General features: G+C 37.8%; 1 protein-coding gene across 1 annotated transcript in view; it reads left to right on the top strand.

Moving 5' to 3' along the window:
* Positions 1 to 13,871: 13,871 nt before the first annotated feature.
* dock10 (dedicator of cytokinesis 10) overlaps positions 13,872 to 15,922 on the top strand; it is a 64,778-nt gene continuing 62,727 nt past the window's right edge. Inside the window, exon 1 of the mRNA XM_085183931.1 lies at positions 13,872 to 14,190. Within this exon, the coding sequence (XP_085040057.1) occupies positions 14,083 to 14,190 (108 nt within the window). The 5' untranslated portion in view covers positions 13,872 to 14,082. The remainder of the gene's footprint in view (positions 14,191 to 15,922) is intronic.

Raw genomic sequence — 15,922 nt, 5'->3', positions numbered from 1 at the left:
ACTACCACACACCAAATCCGGTCGTTGGTACTTCCTGGCTTTTGTAGCCACTAGGTAACAAAAGCTCAACACTGTGCCTAGCATCCTGGAGCACTTCTGTTGTGTTTTGTACGTGCTTCGGAGTTTTTACGTGTTTTAGGGTTTGTACGTGCTTTGTCTCTAGCGGGCAACATAAATATACTTTTATTTATTCTCTCCACATAAAATGTAATAAATAAATCATATAATAAAAAAACAACTATTTACATTTAAACTTTTAACTTTTTTAAAACAAATTTAAAGTGAAACAACACAAAACACTGCAAACCACAACACAAATATAAATTAAAATATGAAAACAAAAAGAAGATGCACATTCTCTGTCATTCATGGCCTGCATGAATAAACTTTCTGAATCCTTTATCATCCGCAACTGAAAATAGTTGTGGATGATTACTATACCTTTCTAATGTGACGTTGTTGTCCCTGGCTCTCTTTCTCTGTCTCTCCCTCCTGCTCTGTTACTGTGCTACTGCGTGTGTAACTACCGCCCCTCCCTGTTAATTTTTTATTAAATTATTAAGAAGCCAGATGACTTCAAAACATTTACAAATTACTATAAAGCACTATCCAAACTTCAAATCAAGTGGCAAAATCTCCAAATTAAAAGTACTCGCAAACTATAAAAATGTGATTATACTTAAAAATATGCAAAAACTAATTTAGTGGAATTTTTACCTGCTCAAGAATACATTAAACATGCACTATTTAATTGAAAAGAACAAAATTTGTGTACTTTTAGAAAGGATTATTAAATATTTGGGGATACTAGCCATAAAGAGGGTCTCGTACATTTACGGAAATCTAATTTTTGAACTTGATAATAAAATTGAGACAATTATTAGCAAAAAGAATTTTAAAAAAGAGCAAAAAATGCTTAATATATAATAATTGTTTTAAACTTAAGCTTTGTAATTGTAGCAGATCTCATTATGTCTGTAATTTTTTATTTAGCCCCACAGTAGTAAAAGCCATAAATGGGAGTTAGATTTATTACTAGTATTTTACACAGCATTCAGCTATAGTAACATGTTCTGCATTTTCCTACTTCACCATCTGATCTGAACAGCTGCACTCTCTTAATTAATTAATAACCTAACATTTCTCAGTAACCAATAACTAGATGGAACAGCACAGTATCTAAGAGATCAGACAGTGTTTGAGCTAAAGAAGCTGTGTGTTTCTTTTGGGGGATTTTTGCACACTAATCCACCACTGTTTTCCTATAGTATAATGCATATCTGGTAACATTACCGTAAACGTGACCAGTAGGTTCACGTTCAGATCAGAAAACCGTTTCAGCTGCAGGCATCTACTCCTGTAATTTAAACAATCACCTCATACGCCTCATGTTTTACACCCCTATAAGGTGAGCTTGCTACACTGCACATGAATATTATGTAACATGGTATGACTAGCTCATGTTCAGACATTTAAGATACTGTTCAGCCATTTTGTTTACTGAGTAGTGCATAATGGCCGAGTTACCTGAGCGGGAATCCACTAAAGCCAAAAAAATAATATAATTTTTTTAAATTAATTACAAAAACCTTATAGGAACCCAAGAAACAGTTGCAGAAGCACAGAAAAAAAAACTGCCATGTACGTTATAGTGTGTAAATTCAAAAACTGTATAGAGAGAATGGTGCAATGAAAACAGAATAAGATAAGATGAACTTTATTGAGTAGAATATAGGCAGTAAGAGTTTTGTAATTAACTTTAAATTATGTTTGCCAAAGACAATGCAGTAAATTAACCCAGTTCTACCTGCTAGCTAAAGATGTTATGCTTCTCCCCCTTATACCGTTTAGGACAACTATAGAAAGTTACTAAAATAACCATTGATGAAAACTCATCAAACTTTAAGTATTTAACTTTGTCATAGTTTGATTCTTTGGTATCCTTTTGTCCTCCACGTTCTCAAACACCAGGGAGAGAAAAGGCCGCAACTGACGAAAGACCGCGAAAACTAGACGCTAGGCGGTGCAATCTGCTCCTCCCTCTTTTTAAACGAGGCAATAGGAGCTGCTCACATTAAAAACAACTTTATTTAAAAAGTCGTTTTACACCTGATACAAAAATTTTAAAAGTCAAACAATGCACAAGTTTAAAATAACAATTTTATTTTTAAAAGTTTTTTAAGCATAGGGATGGTTAATATGTTAAAAAATATATATATATAATATTTATCAAATAATTGTCACCCAAATCAACATCATAATAAAATATAATTAATAAAATATATAATAATGATAAGAAGAAGAATAAAAGTTTACCTAAAAGCTCTTCTAACATTAGACTGCTTTTGAAAAGTTTCAATAGTGTCAATATACCATAAGGACAAGGGAGTTTCACAGTTGAAGTGTGACTGCTTGAAAGACGCCATTCCCTCTCCTTTCCACTAGTTCAAAGAAAATATATTATTTCTGGTTATATAATTTGAGGGCACAAGTTTGAAGAGTAACATTTTAACAGATCGGTAATATACTTCAGGTGCTTTACTGGATCTGATTAACCAAAACTTCCATCTCCCATGTAGCTAACTGTCTTTTCTCTAATAGAGTGTGTCTGATCTACTAAAAATCCTCAACTGCATGTTTGCTCAAGTAAATAGTCTTAATTGTTTGAACAACCAGTAATCCTTAATTTGCAAATGCCAAATCTGGATTTTGTCTGTGTAATTCACTTTTATCTTAGGTTTTTTATTTGTATTTGTATTCACTTCAAAGAGTCAGCTCTAAGAGCCTTTTCGTTTTGACCAACACATCACCAACAACCATGATGAAAAACGCTCATCTGCTTCCATCACCATCAGCTGATTAACATTGAGCTGCTGCAGTCAACACCATCAAACCAGGGTTTTAATAGTTTTGCAATTTTCATTAGTTTTTATTTTTATTTAGTTTTGACTTCAGATTTTCAATTTTATATCAGTTTTAATTAGTTTTTACCAATTGTTTGCTAGTTTAGTTTAGTTTTTATTTTTTTGAAAATCCTTAGTTTCAGTGTAGTTTTGATTAGTTTCAGTTATAGTTTTAGTTGTGTTTGCAATAATTAAGTGTAACAAAATCCCTGTTTGATCATATCAGTTATTCTCCTCTGCTTATCCTTGGGTATGTTGCTATTCCAGCTACCATACCCTGCACCCTAGACAGGTCGCCTGTCTGTCGCAGGGCTAACATGCAGAGACAGGCAACTCACATTCCCACCTATGGGTTCTTTAAATAAATAAATAAATAAAGGCAGATGAACAACCATTGATACCAGGCAACTATAAAATGTATATCTTGGCCCCAATGAGACTATTAACTCTTGCAGCACCGGGTGTTCGTAATTTTGGTTCAAGTGAATTGATAAACTTTTTGAAGGTAATTGACTCACACAGTTATGTAGATATCCCAGTCCTGTTGTCTCGGGATGCATCACGCTGCCTTGCCTGGGGTTAGCTTCTGTTTTCTGGGGATGAGGGTTGAGTGTGCTCCCTTACCTTCTCAAGGTAAGCTAGGTTAGCCTTCTTGTGTGAGCTTTTCAAGTGCACTTTAAGGTTTGTGGGATTTTTTTTCCCTTTAGAAATGTCCCTCATAATTTGTCTCTTTCCACTACAAGACACTTGCTTTATCCAAAACACAGTCATATTCAAAGTAATCCCAAATTGGACTCTGGCGCTTTCTTCCGACTTTTCCTGACACGATTCTGCTCGTGGATGGAGCAGCAACACAGACGACTCGACTAACGTACTTGCCACCTGCTGGCATAATGAGACACAGCAAGAAAAAAAATCTGGAAACTAAACTTCATTTTCACCCTTGACTATTGTATGACACGCACACATCAATGAAAACTAAACACATTTTTGCTATAAATTCAGTTAATTTTAGTTAGTTTTGTGAACACTCATTCCAGTTTTAGTTAGTTTTCCTTTTTTTGTTTTTATTTTTATTTCCGTTAACGAAAATGTTTTTTCACTTCTAGTTTTTGTTATTTCGTTAGTTTTCGTTAACGATAATAACCTTGCATCAAACTAATTTAGTGTTTAATGTTATGTTATTTAATGCTTTTATTTTTAAATCTTTACCAGCGCTTAAAGACTGTAGATGTTCACACCTGGTGTTAGAAAACCGAGCTCACAGCAGTATTTTTTTTTTATAACAGGAAATTTAAATTTTTATTGGTTACCGTGTTTATTACCACTTTTATCAGTAATGTACTTCCTATAAAATATAGATTTGATAAGTTACCAGTTTATTGAAATCAGCTAGTGAACACATCGATCACTTTATTGAACTACACGCCTTACACTCTTGTGAGCTCTGGTTACTAACAGCAGATGTGAATGTTTGGAGTCCAAAACACAGATAAAGATTAGAATAACAAGGCAATGTAAAATCAGTTTAATGCAGTCGACAGTAGCAGCTCAGATGGAAATCAACCAATTGTGAGGAGAGCAGAGGACCAAAACTGTCAGAGTTGTGGGACAAGTGAAGAGAACACTGTTGGCATTATTGTTAGCATAAGAGATGGAAATTTAAATAAATGTTAAATTTTAAAATTGATCATTGCCTTCTGTGCCTATATATATATATATATATATATATATATATATATATATATATATATATATATATATATATACTGAATACCAGTAAAAAAAAATGAAGTAATGCACTCCTTTCAAGGATGCCCCAAAGACCATCACTTTTAAAAAAAAAAATAATAATAGTAATAATAATAATAAGTAATACAAATAATATTTAAGTTACTTACATGTCAAAGATGGTGCTTGTGATCTTGAAGAATCTAAACGTGATAAGGAAATGAAAGAAAGTGCATGAGGAAATACAAACATTTTTTTCCCCAGGATAATTCAATATAAAAGATTCTCTTACTAATGCACAAAATGAACAGTGTAATTAAAAGTTTGAAAGGCACTGCATGTGTTTATATGATAAACTGACTAATTCAAGCAGCAAACACTAGCAGTGCAAAAATGTATCTAACTAGCTGACAGACTTTAAAGTCACAGGAAGATATATCAAAATGGTGACTTATGCCAGAACAAATGACTTGACAGACACAAATCCTAAATTCCTTTAAGTAAAAAGTTGGTGACATAGTAATAAGTGGTCCCTAGTGGTTTTCAAATTATTACATGGCTTGTTAATTTTTTATTAAATTATTAAGAAGCCAGATGATTTCAAAACATTTACAAATTACTATAAAGCACTATCCAAACTTCAAATCAAGTGGCAAAATCTCCAAATTAAAAGTACTCGCAAACTATAAAAATGTGATTATACTTAAAAATATGCAAAAACTAATTTAGTGGAATTTTTACCTGCTCAAGAATACATTAAACATGCACTATTTAATTGAAAAGAACAAAATTTGTGTACTTTTAGAAAGGATTATTGAATATTTGGGGATACTAGCCATAAAGAGGGTCTCGTACATTTACGGGCATCTACATTGTACGGGCATTCCTGGATTTAATGGTTTAAAAGTTTGAACTTGATAATAAAACTGATTCCATTATAAGCAAAAAAAAAATTCTAAAAAAGAGCAAAAAAAATGCTTAATATATAATAATTGTTTTAAACTTAAGCTTTGTAATTGTAGCAGATTTCATTATGTCTGTAATTTTTTATTTAGCCCCACAGTAGTAAAAGCCATAAATGGGAGTTAGATTTATTACTAGTATTTTACACAGCATTCAGCTATAGTAACATGTTCTGCATCTTCCTACTTCACCATCTGATCTGAACAGCTGCACTCTCTTAATTAATTAATAACCTAACATTTCTCAGTGACCAATAACTAGATGGAACAGCACAATATCTAAGAGATCAGACAGTGTTTGAGCTAAAGAAGCTGTGTGTTTCTTTTGGGGGATTTTTGCACACTAATCCACCACCGTTTTCCTATAGTATAATGCATATCTGGTAACATTACCGTAAACGTGACCAGTAGGTTCACGTTCAGATCAGAAAACCGTTTCAGCTGCAGGCATCTACTCCTGTAATTTAAACAATCACCTCATACGCCTCATGTTTTACACCCCTATACGGTGAGCTTGCTACACTGCACATGAATATTATGTAACATGGTATGACTAGCTCATGTTCAGACATTTAAGATACTGTTCAGCCATTTTGTTTACTGAGTAGTGCATAATGGCCGAGTTACCTGAGCGGGAATCCACTAAAGCCAAAAAAATAATATAATTTTTTTAAATTAATTACAAAAACCTTATAGGAAAACCTAAGAAACAGTTGCAGAAGCACAGAAAAAAAACTGCCGTGTACGTTATAGTGTGTAAATTCAAAAACTGTATAGAGAGAATGGTGCAATGAAAACAGAATAAGATAAGATGAACTTTATTGAGTAGAATATAGACCTGACATTTTTTCGTCTGAGACTGATACCTGACAACTTTATTCCTGAGACCTGATGATGTCCTAAAATGTACACCGTACGATGGACTTGTTTTACCGATTTTTGATTCCGGTGATGACCAGCTAGACACATCTGAAACAACAGAGGTTCCTAAAGGCAGTGATGTTGATGGATCTGAGGAGAATGATAATGTTGTTAGAGGAAGTCTTCAAAGAGAGGAAGGAGAAACTATTTTTTCCCGATTTCAAACAAGCCTTTCAGCTCTTTCTTCCTTTATTAGGGCTCCAGTTGAGTCTATTGGCCGAGGAGTAACTTATGTCACTGGCCAAATCCTTAATATTGGTCGAGCACCATTTACCTCACCCACGAGTGAATCTAGTGAACTGTCTCCCACTTCTGAAACAGCTGAGGTTTGTACAACCAGCATTTCCGTAAACACCAATGAAAATTAACTGTTGACCATCCTCCTTACTGAACCATACGACATTATTATTAATATTAACATTAATACAGGGGAAGCAGAAAATGGTACATCCAGAGTTCACGAAAGAATTCATGAAAGATTAAATTTGACACCTGAAAGTGAGGAAAGAAACAAACAGTCACCCTCTGAAACAGCCAAGGCTCCTACAACTAGTGTTCATATGAACAACGTTGAGCAGGAGTAGTCTCCCACCAGTGAAACCCAGGTTCCTACAACCAGTGATAGCAATGAAAGACCCCAGCCAGGAGAAGGGTATAGTTTTTTCTTTGTTTGAACCGAAAAGGGAAGAAACAATTGTATACAGATTTAAAAGTCCGCAAAGCAACGAACAGTTGCTTTGCACACACACTCACACCAAACACACACCACTTGCTATAGCAACATTTTCGCATGAAATTCAATATCCTTAGCATATAGTGACATCACAAATATCCCCCAGCCAGTCCCAGCAGATGGCTGCTCCTATGAGTCTGGTTCTGCTGGAGGTTTCTCTCTGTTAAAAGTGAGTTTTTCCTCCCCACTGTCGCCCTAGTGCTTACTCATAGGAGATCATTTGATTGCTGGGGGTTTCTCTTTAATACTATGTGGTTTTAACCTTACAGTATAAAGAGCTTTGAAGTGCCTATTGTAACTTGGCACTATTAGATAGACTTCAATAGGCTTCAACTGACAAAACATTGAGAAAAAAAAAAACAATCAATCAATAAATAATGGTTTGTGTGTGCGTTTTTGATTTTTCTATACCAGGGTAAGTGCTAAAGCTTAATGGGTTACAATTATAGCCCATAATTGTAAGAATAATATGTGGCTTTTAACAGATTATTCTTGTAACAAATGTGACTGTGCTGAGTGGCCGTGGCACTGTGCACAGGATAAAACCTCTTGATTTTAGTGTCATGTAGAACTAGATTCAGGCCAAAGATTGCATTTAAGTAACATCAGTGATTAGAAGCCAGTCTTTTGATCTTTTTTTTTTTAAAGTCTTTCTGATAAGGTGATTTTAAAGTTTATTTTTAAAGTCATAGACCTATTTATATTGGTTTCCCTGGTTTTAAACAGAAAATTTAAGCTCTCCCTTTACTCAACGTTTACATTCATCAGTAACTTCCTTCTCAAATGCCAAATGCTAATGCTTGCCAGATTAAAAACTCAGAAAGCCTTTCAAGAAGACAGAGTAAAGATTAATTTATAATACCTTCATTTAGACTGCGTATCTATCAGATTTTTGCTGACATGACTCTACTTCAGAATATTTATATATTTTTGCGTTCAACGTTTGATAATGTGTCATGTGCATAAGCATCAGCTCTAAGAGCCGTGCTTAGAGAATGCTTTGTAGTAAATTAGAAGAGTCAACTCCCATTGAGCGTGAGCCGGCTCCTCACTTTATTTCCTTTCGCTGCTCAGCTCTCACACAGTGGCTCAGCTATGCTCCAATCCCTCCATATTGTGGCCATTCACATGCGAGGATATAGGATAATATCATTATGTGAAAAACAGAGAGGGTGAGAGACGCGGCAGTGGAGTGTGCGTCTGTCCTCTCAGTAAGTGAGCGAGACAGACAGCGGTGAGGAGGGCTGTGCGAGTGCATTGCAAAAATACATAAATATGCCTGACACCCGTAAACGAAGCAGCATCTGGCTGCAGTTTAAAGACTTTTGTCTCGACTTTGTCTTGGTCTTGACTCAGTCTGTCCTGATCTTGGTATTGTCTTGGTCTTGGTTTAGGCAGTCTTGACTACAGGTCTAATGATCTCATCCACTTGCATATCTGGTGTGATCAGAGGTGGCAAAAGCACAGCTATTAGGTACAAGTCGTACAGTTATTAGTGTTAAGAAATACTCCAGTAAAAGTTGAAGTATTAAACTGATTAAACTTCTTTACTCTTTGAGTACATTGCAGAACCTCTTAAAAAGTACACCCTCTTAGTCTGCCTCAGTTTGATTTGCAGCATGTTTCATGATACGAAAAACATAATGCCACATCCAGTATCTGATTTAAAACATAAGGACTTACATGCAAGCTTTAAATTTCCAGTTTATCAAATACCACGAGAAGTCATTACCTTTAAATATAACCTCTCTTCTTCCTCTCCTGACCTCTTTCTTATCTTGCTCCATCTCTGAATGAATTTAGCTCTTTCTATTTTCTTCATGTGAAATACAGCAGCTGGAGCTTTAGCTAGCAACACACTGTGAGACAAACAGCACACAAACAGTTTGTGTGTTTGCTGAGCTGATAGAAATGCTATCTGTTCCGATAGTAATAACTTAAAAGTAGGGCTGTCAGCGTTAAAGCGTTAATGCCGCGTTAAAGCATTAATGCTGACAGCCCTGCTTAAAAGTGGAAATAAATCAGCAACATAGGGGCACCACAGGGGACTGTCCTCTCCCCCTTCCTCTTCACCCTCTACACCACAGACTTCAGCCACTGCACAGAGTCCTGCCATCTTCAGAAGTTTTCTGATGACTCTGCAGTGGTTGGATGCATCAGCAGGGATGATGAGACAGAGTACCGGGCTGTGGTCGACTCCTTTGTCACGTGATGTGAACAGAATCATCTGCAGCTCAACGTGGCAAAGACCAAGGAATTGAAAGTGGACTTCAGGAAGACCAGGAAACAGTTGACCCCTGTTTCAATCCAGGGGGTCAGTGTTGACATTGTGGAGGACTATAAATACCTTGGAGTACATATTGACAATAAACTGGACTGGGCTAAAAACACCACAGCACTTTACAAAAAGGGCCAGAGTCGTCTCTATTTTTTGAGGCGACTGAGGTCCTTCAACATCTGCCAGAAAATGCTCAGGATTTTCTAGATCAACAGTATCCAACCCCACAGTGATACCATGTCAATATCAAGTCAGTCTGATTTTGCCTTCCAAAATAAAAGCCTTTTCAAATTGCCCATATATGACTTACTCTTGGAACGAATTCAAAATGCTCTAAAATGGAAAATTTCTGTTTCCACAGGGTAATTCCACTTTAGATCAATAGTATCCAACCCCACAGTGATACCATGTCAAGATCAAGTCACTCTGATTTTGCCTTCCAAAAAAAAAGCCTTTTCAAATTGCCCGTAGATGACCTAGTCTTTTAATGATTTCGAATTGCTCTTAAATTGAAATTTGCTGTTTCCATAGGATGAATACATGTTAGATCAAAAGTATCCAACCCCACTATGATACTATATCAATTTTGAGTCAGGCTGATTTTGCTTTCCAGTATAAAAGACTTTTCAAATTGACCATAAAAGATATACTCTTTTTAACGATTTCAAAATGCTCTTAAATGAAAAATTCATGTTTCCACAGGATAATTCCACTTTAGATCAACAGTATCCAACCCCGACAGTAAAACCATGTAAATTTCAAGTTGGTCTGATTTTGCCTTTCAAATTAATGGCCCATCGAATTTGCCCATATGTGATATACTTTTTCAATTATTTCAGAATGTTTTAAAAATGAAAATTGCTGTTTCCACGGGCATAATTTCACTCAAGATCAACAGTGTACACTATCACGGGGATATCAAGTCAATTTCAAGTCGCCTTGATTTTGCCTTTCAAAGTAATGGCCCGTTGAAATTGCCCATGTATGACCCACTCTTTCACTGACTTCAGAATCCCATTAAAAGCAAAGTTGCTGTTTCCACAAGATCATTTCACTCTACATTGACAGTATACAACCCCACAGTTTTATCACGTGAATATCGTAATTATAATTGTTTATTTGGTACTTTTAATAATTAAACGCGGATGCTGTTAACAGGACAATTACTGTTTCCACTAAGTAATTGGAGTTCATGCAAACCATACACAACCTCTACAGTGGTAACATCTCAATCTCAAATCAATCTCGTTTTGCATTTCAGAGTAAAAGCCTTTTGACTTTGTTTATAGGAGCTTGTCTTTCCATAACTTCAGAATGGCATTAAATGGAAAGTTCCAGCTTCCACGAATGAATACCAGTTCATCCCAACACATATCATTGCATATAATCTAACAGTGGAGTCGGTGACCATACTTTTCGGTGACTTCAGAATGCTGTTAAATAGGAAAATCCCTCTTCCCATGGACTAATTTTTCTCTAAATCAATAATATACTCCCTCAAAGTTGTACACTGTGAAAATCAAGTCTTTCTTATTTTGGATTTAAAAATAATTGCCCTGGAAATGTTTTACAAGCTGTTTTGTAATTTCTTTATTTTCTGGGAAAACTGAGGATCAAGGATATTAAAGGGTAAAGGCACTGATATTCAATAACTAATACAATATCAGTGCCTGGAGCTCAAATGTCAGTAAAGGCATGATGGATGCGCAGGAATTAATAAAGATCATTACTGGGATTAAGGGGACAGGCAACCAGTCAGCAGCCTTAATATACAGTATATGAGGTTTATAAAATTCTCAAAAGGATTCAGTTTGCAGCTCTCCATTTCCTCTTCCACACCAAGCAATGGCCTCCAAACATCACTAAGCCTCTGATTATTTAATCGTGTGTTGATCCTTTTCCTTGACTGTATTTTGTAGCTTTAAACCTGACAAACACCCCCAACTTGACTATGACTTCTGGTCTGGCTATGCTACATACAACTTGAAAAACTAGACCAGGGCAAGGAAGGTTACAGGTTACAGGTATCAGCCAGTGTTCTCAGGACTAGCCCAGGAAAATCCACAATCTGTTTCTGAAGCCAGACAATATGCTTGTGTTATGGAACTTGTTTTGTCTGGCTCCTGTATTGACGAAGTCAACACCATCACGGTTTAAGAACTATCAGCCAAATGCCATCATGTGAGATGAAAGTGCCAGGGAGCCAAATTCTCATTTATCTGAGACTGCAATTTAAAACATCTACTGAACCACACCAGGGCCAAGGCAATGTTGTTCTCAGCAAGTATCTGGTTAGACACCATGTTTCGAAGGCCTTTGGTAATTGTGTTATGTTTGAATTTTGAAGCTGAATATTACAGGTCACCATGGCATTATGACTTTAGTTTAGCTAATTGATTCGTTTGATCTAGCGTCATAGATAAATATAGTGTTTGAATTTTCTTCAGTTTGTTGGAGCATTCAGTGTCCGAGGAGCTTCGAAAGTTCTTACTGCATCATTGTGAATTCAGAAAAAAAAATATACTCGATGAAAAGCACACAGTTTAATGAATGAATGAATGAATTTGTTTGTCTGTGAAGGTTCTCAGTCATCCAGGTCATCGTAGTCAAAGGATCTTGCAAAGAAAAGCGTCTGGACTTCTTTAAGTTACTTGAAGACGTTTCACCTCTCATCCGAGAAGCTTCTTCAGTTCTAAGGTCAAATGGTGGGGAGTCCCAGATATAAACCTAGTGGGAGTGTCCCCCCACAGAGGGACAAAATGACCCCCTGATGATCCTCTAATCGCCTGAGCCAAGGTGTGGAACTGGGTGTGGGTCCCAATCAGCCAGAGTTTCGGGTGAGTTTATTGTGAAACCTGGCCCCACCTTATCATGCGAATTCCTGAGGTCAGATGGCCCAGGATGTGAGTGGGCGTTAAGGCGTCTGGGAAGGGATCTCAAAACTGGATTATAGATGGCAGAGAGTTGGTGTCGTAAACCACCGCCTCTGTTCAAAGATGGTCGCTCACAGTGGACATAGATGGCTTCTTTCACTCCTCTTTCAAACCATCTGTCCTCTCTGTCCAAAATGTGAACATTGGCATCCTCGAAAGAGTGTCCCTTATACCCTACCGCCTACTGGTGTTGGCCAGAGGGGCCGATGGCGCGATATGGCAGCCTCGCTTCTGTCAGTCTGCCCCAGGGCAGCTGTGGCTACAACCGTAGCTTGCCTCCACCAGTGTGTGAATGTGAGAGTGAATGAATAGTGGCATTGTAAAGCGCTTTGAGTGCCTTGAAAAGCGCTGTATAAATCCAATCCATTATTATTATTATTAAGATGCAGATGGACAGCTGAGTCTTGTCCTGTGGAGGTGGCTCTTCTGTGTTGTGCCATGCGCTTGTGAAGTGGCTGTTTGGTCTCTCCAATGGGCATTCCTCGCTGCACTGTACGGCATACATGAATGAATTTGTTGTTTCATGAATGCAAATATAAACGCTGGGGAAAACGAAAAAGCTACTCTGTACTTTGCTGAGTTAACGTCAACACGAGAAACGCATACGCATATCAATACGCAACGAATAACGCCCGCAGCCACATGTTCCTAAACATAAAGTAGTCCCATGTAGGAACGTAAGTTCGTTGGTGCAGTGCTCCTTTTGAACACAAGGGGGAGGCAGAGCAACAATACCTGAGCTCCGTACTTCGTCACCGCAGGCTTCACGGGAAAAACAAACAAACAACGAATTTAACTAGTTGTATCAGTCCTTTTGGTAGTTGTCAACATTTTGTGTTAGATAGGTTTTTGCACCGTACCGTTGTCTCTGAAAAAAAACAGTTTTAATTTTTTTATTATATTTTTTTACAGTCGTGCTAACTTTAATCATTAAAAATACCGGCCCTATTGTGTAATATCTACACTTTAACGCCAGGTGTCGCTGGTGGACTATGCGTTCCCACATATAGTAAACTCTACTGTAAACGCTGGTCCATTCTTCCTTGGTCGTGACTAGACTGCCGATGAGTAGCTGACATTTCAGAGCTCCTCGTGAGATACATGATGTATGCTACATCCTATAGTAGCCTGGAAACAAATTTGATTTAGCAGCGGTTGCTCTGAAGCTGCTCATACATCATTTCACTTTTAATATCTTTTGAAAATTTTAAAAGATGGGTCCTAGACTAAACGTTTAAGAGAGTGAAATCAAATTGTGGCACCGTCATCAAGTTGAAAAATTGCGCAATAAAAAAATACAGAGAAATTTGTGTTGGGCCTTCAAAATAAAAGCATTGCTCTGATTCAATGAGCCATTTTACTCTGCTCCGTAAGCGGTGTTTTAATTTGGACGTCACAGCCAGAAGTGGCGTATCAGATTCCGACTACCGTGGCGTCACTCTAGTGAGAAGGTTCCGTGCACTTCACGCTTTTACGTGTGTGAACCGACCGTGTGTGAAGTGTGAGAGTGTGTGTGTGTGTGTAAACACATCTCTGTAGGCTCATGTAGCGAGGGCTGGGAGCTGACTGCAGCAGAGACTTCCAGGCTGAAATTGCGCTCGGTGACCGCTCAGATGAGGAGATGGCAGCCGAATCGACCCGGAGATTCACCAAGAACCTGCTGAAACCGGGGAGCGCGGCGGAGATACGACAGACGGCGTGCAACGCAGTCAGACACTGCGCAGTGACGGTGAGTACACCCTTGTGGATTGTAAGAAGAAAAATTATATATGTGTATAAAACCACCTGTCGGCCTTTACCTCTCCGTGACGACACCCCCAAACCCTTACATCGGAACCTGAACGCGATGCGGTCTCATCTGTAGTCCGGCAGCCTCGGTCAGACACGCCGCACCACTACACCGCAGCTGTAGCAGACCTGGCATTGACATTCATGTTGCATCTTTCTTTGCAGTGGGTGAGCACATGCAGCTCAGAGCAGTGCCGTTCAGCTTCTGTCTATCGATCCTGCAGTGGGGACAATTCAATGCGTTTAAACGGTTACATCTCGGATAGGTGAGGGATTTGCCGCAATTTATCTCCAGGGCTCATTGGGTGATAATCTGGCTATAAAGTCGTAGAGTCTGTAGTGCTCCCCTGGGGGGTGTTGGAGTTTATTTCCAGTGAGGCTGGGTAGGTGAATGAAATGCAAGAAATAGATCCTTGGTGGTCGCATAGTGCCATGGCACAGGCAGCGGTTTACATCTGCCCAGCGGTGCACAGACACAGAGGAAGATGGAGGAGCAGAAAAAAGAGGGATGGTGGGGGATAAGGAGACTAAACTGACTGTTGGGTTTGATTTACGTCTAATTTATACTATCAGTTTTTCCTTTTTAACATCGTAAAATTGAAAAGATGATCCAGTGGGTGTGTCACGCCATAATAATGAAAGGCTGCGATTGACAGATAACAGCGGGAGGAGGGGTAATCCAGGGTGGTGGTGGGGTGCGCACAGGCAAAACAGCAGAAATGGGTTTGTGTGTTTGCAAATGTCCCTTTGATCAATTTGGACAAATCCTCTACCTTCGGTACGCGCGTAAATGCGTGCCCGTTCTGTGGGGATTAGCATAAAGAAAGGTCACTCCACTCGAGTCTTTTTGCAGCTACTCCACATCCTCTTCAGTCTGGTGTTAGTGTGTCAGTGGGACACTGGCAGAGCACAGCGTAGCAGGGTGAAAATTGATTGGAATAAAGAGGGAAAATGTAATATTGCATGGCCCATGACAGGATTAAAATGATGTGGCAGACTCACCATGAATGAAACCTTTTCTTTCTTTTTTTCTTTTTTTACTGAAAAATACATTTGCTTCTGTGTGATGTTGTTTTTAAGCAAAGAGACCTGCTTGGTGTCTGCTATCTCCCCACTATCACCCTCATATATATTATTAAAGACAAAAATCAGTCAGATTCAGCATTTTTCTACTCACAGATCTAGAAGAATATATCAGCTTTTTAAAGATCCAGTGGTTACAGAGTGCACACAGCCTCTGTAGGCCTTTCTCACATTTTGTCTTGTTGAGACTCTTGAACAAAACGTTAACGTTATTAAGATTACATCTGTTTTGCTTGCTATGTCATGTGAAAATGTCATAGGGAATGTCACAGAAAAATGTCTAGTGAAAAGGCTTAGACATGGAGCATGTTGATGTTCAGGTTAATTTGTGTATGCATTAAAGCAAAACCTACTGACACCATGTTAAACAAAGACTATTTTCAATTTAATTGACTATTTTTATATATGCAAATGCTTTGGCTGCAGATTCGAGTTGTACAGCACAAATGCTTTATGGGTTTTAGTAGATTCAAGACATGCTGGATTGGGAAGAAAATATGAATAAAATGTGCCTTATTACGTTCATATTTAATGCATTCTCATGGTTCCTTTGACTTGTGTTAATGTAGTATATCTTTCTAAAAAACCTA

This window comes from Neolamprologus multifasciatus, chromosome 14 (genome assembly GCF_963576455.1).
Source record: "Neolamprologus multifasciatus chromosome 14, fNeoMul1.2, whole genome shotgun sequence".
NCBI classification, from domain to species: Eukaryota; Metazoa; Chordata; class Actinopteri; order Cichliformes; family Cichlidae; genus Neolamprologus; species Neolamprologus multifasciatus.
The sequence above is the reverse complement of the archived record's forward strand: the minus strand, read 5'-3'. Positions and strand labels throughout refer to the sequence as shown.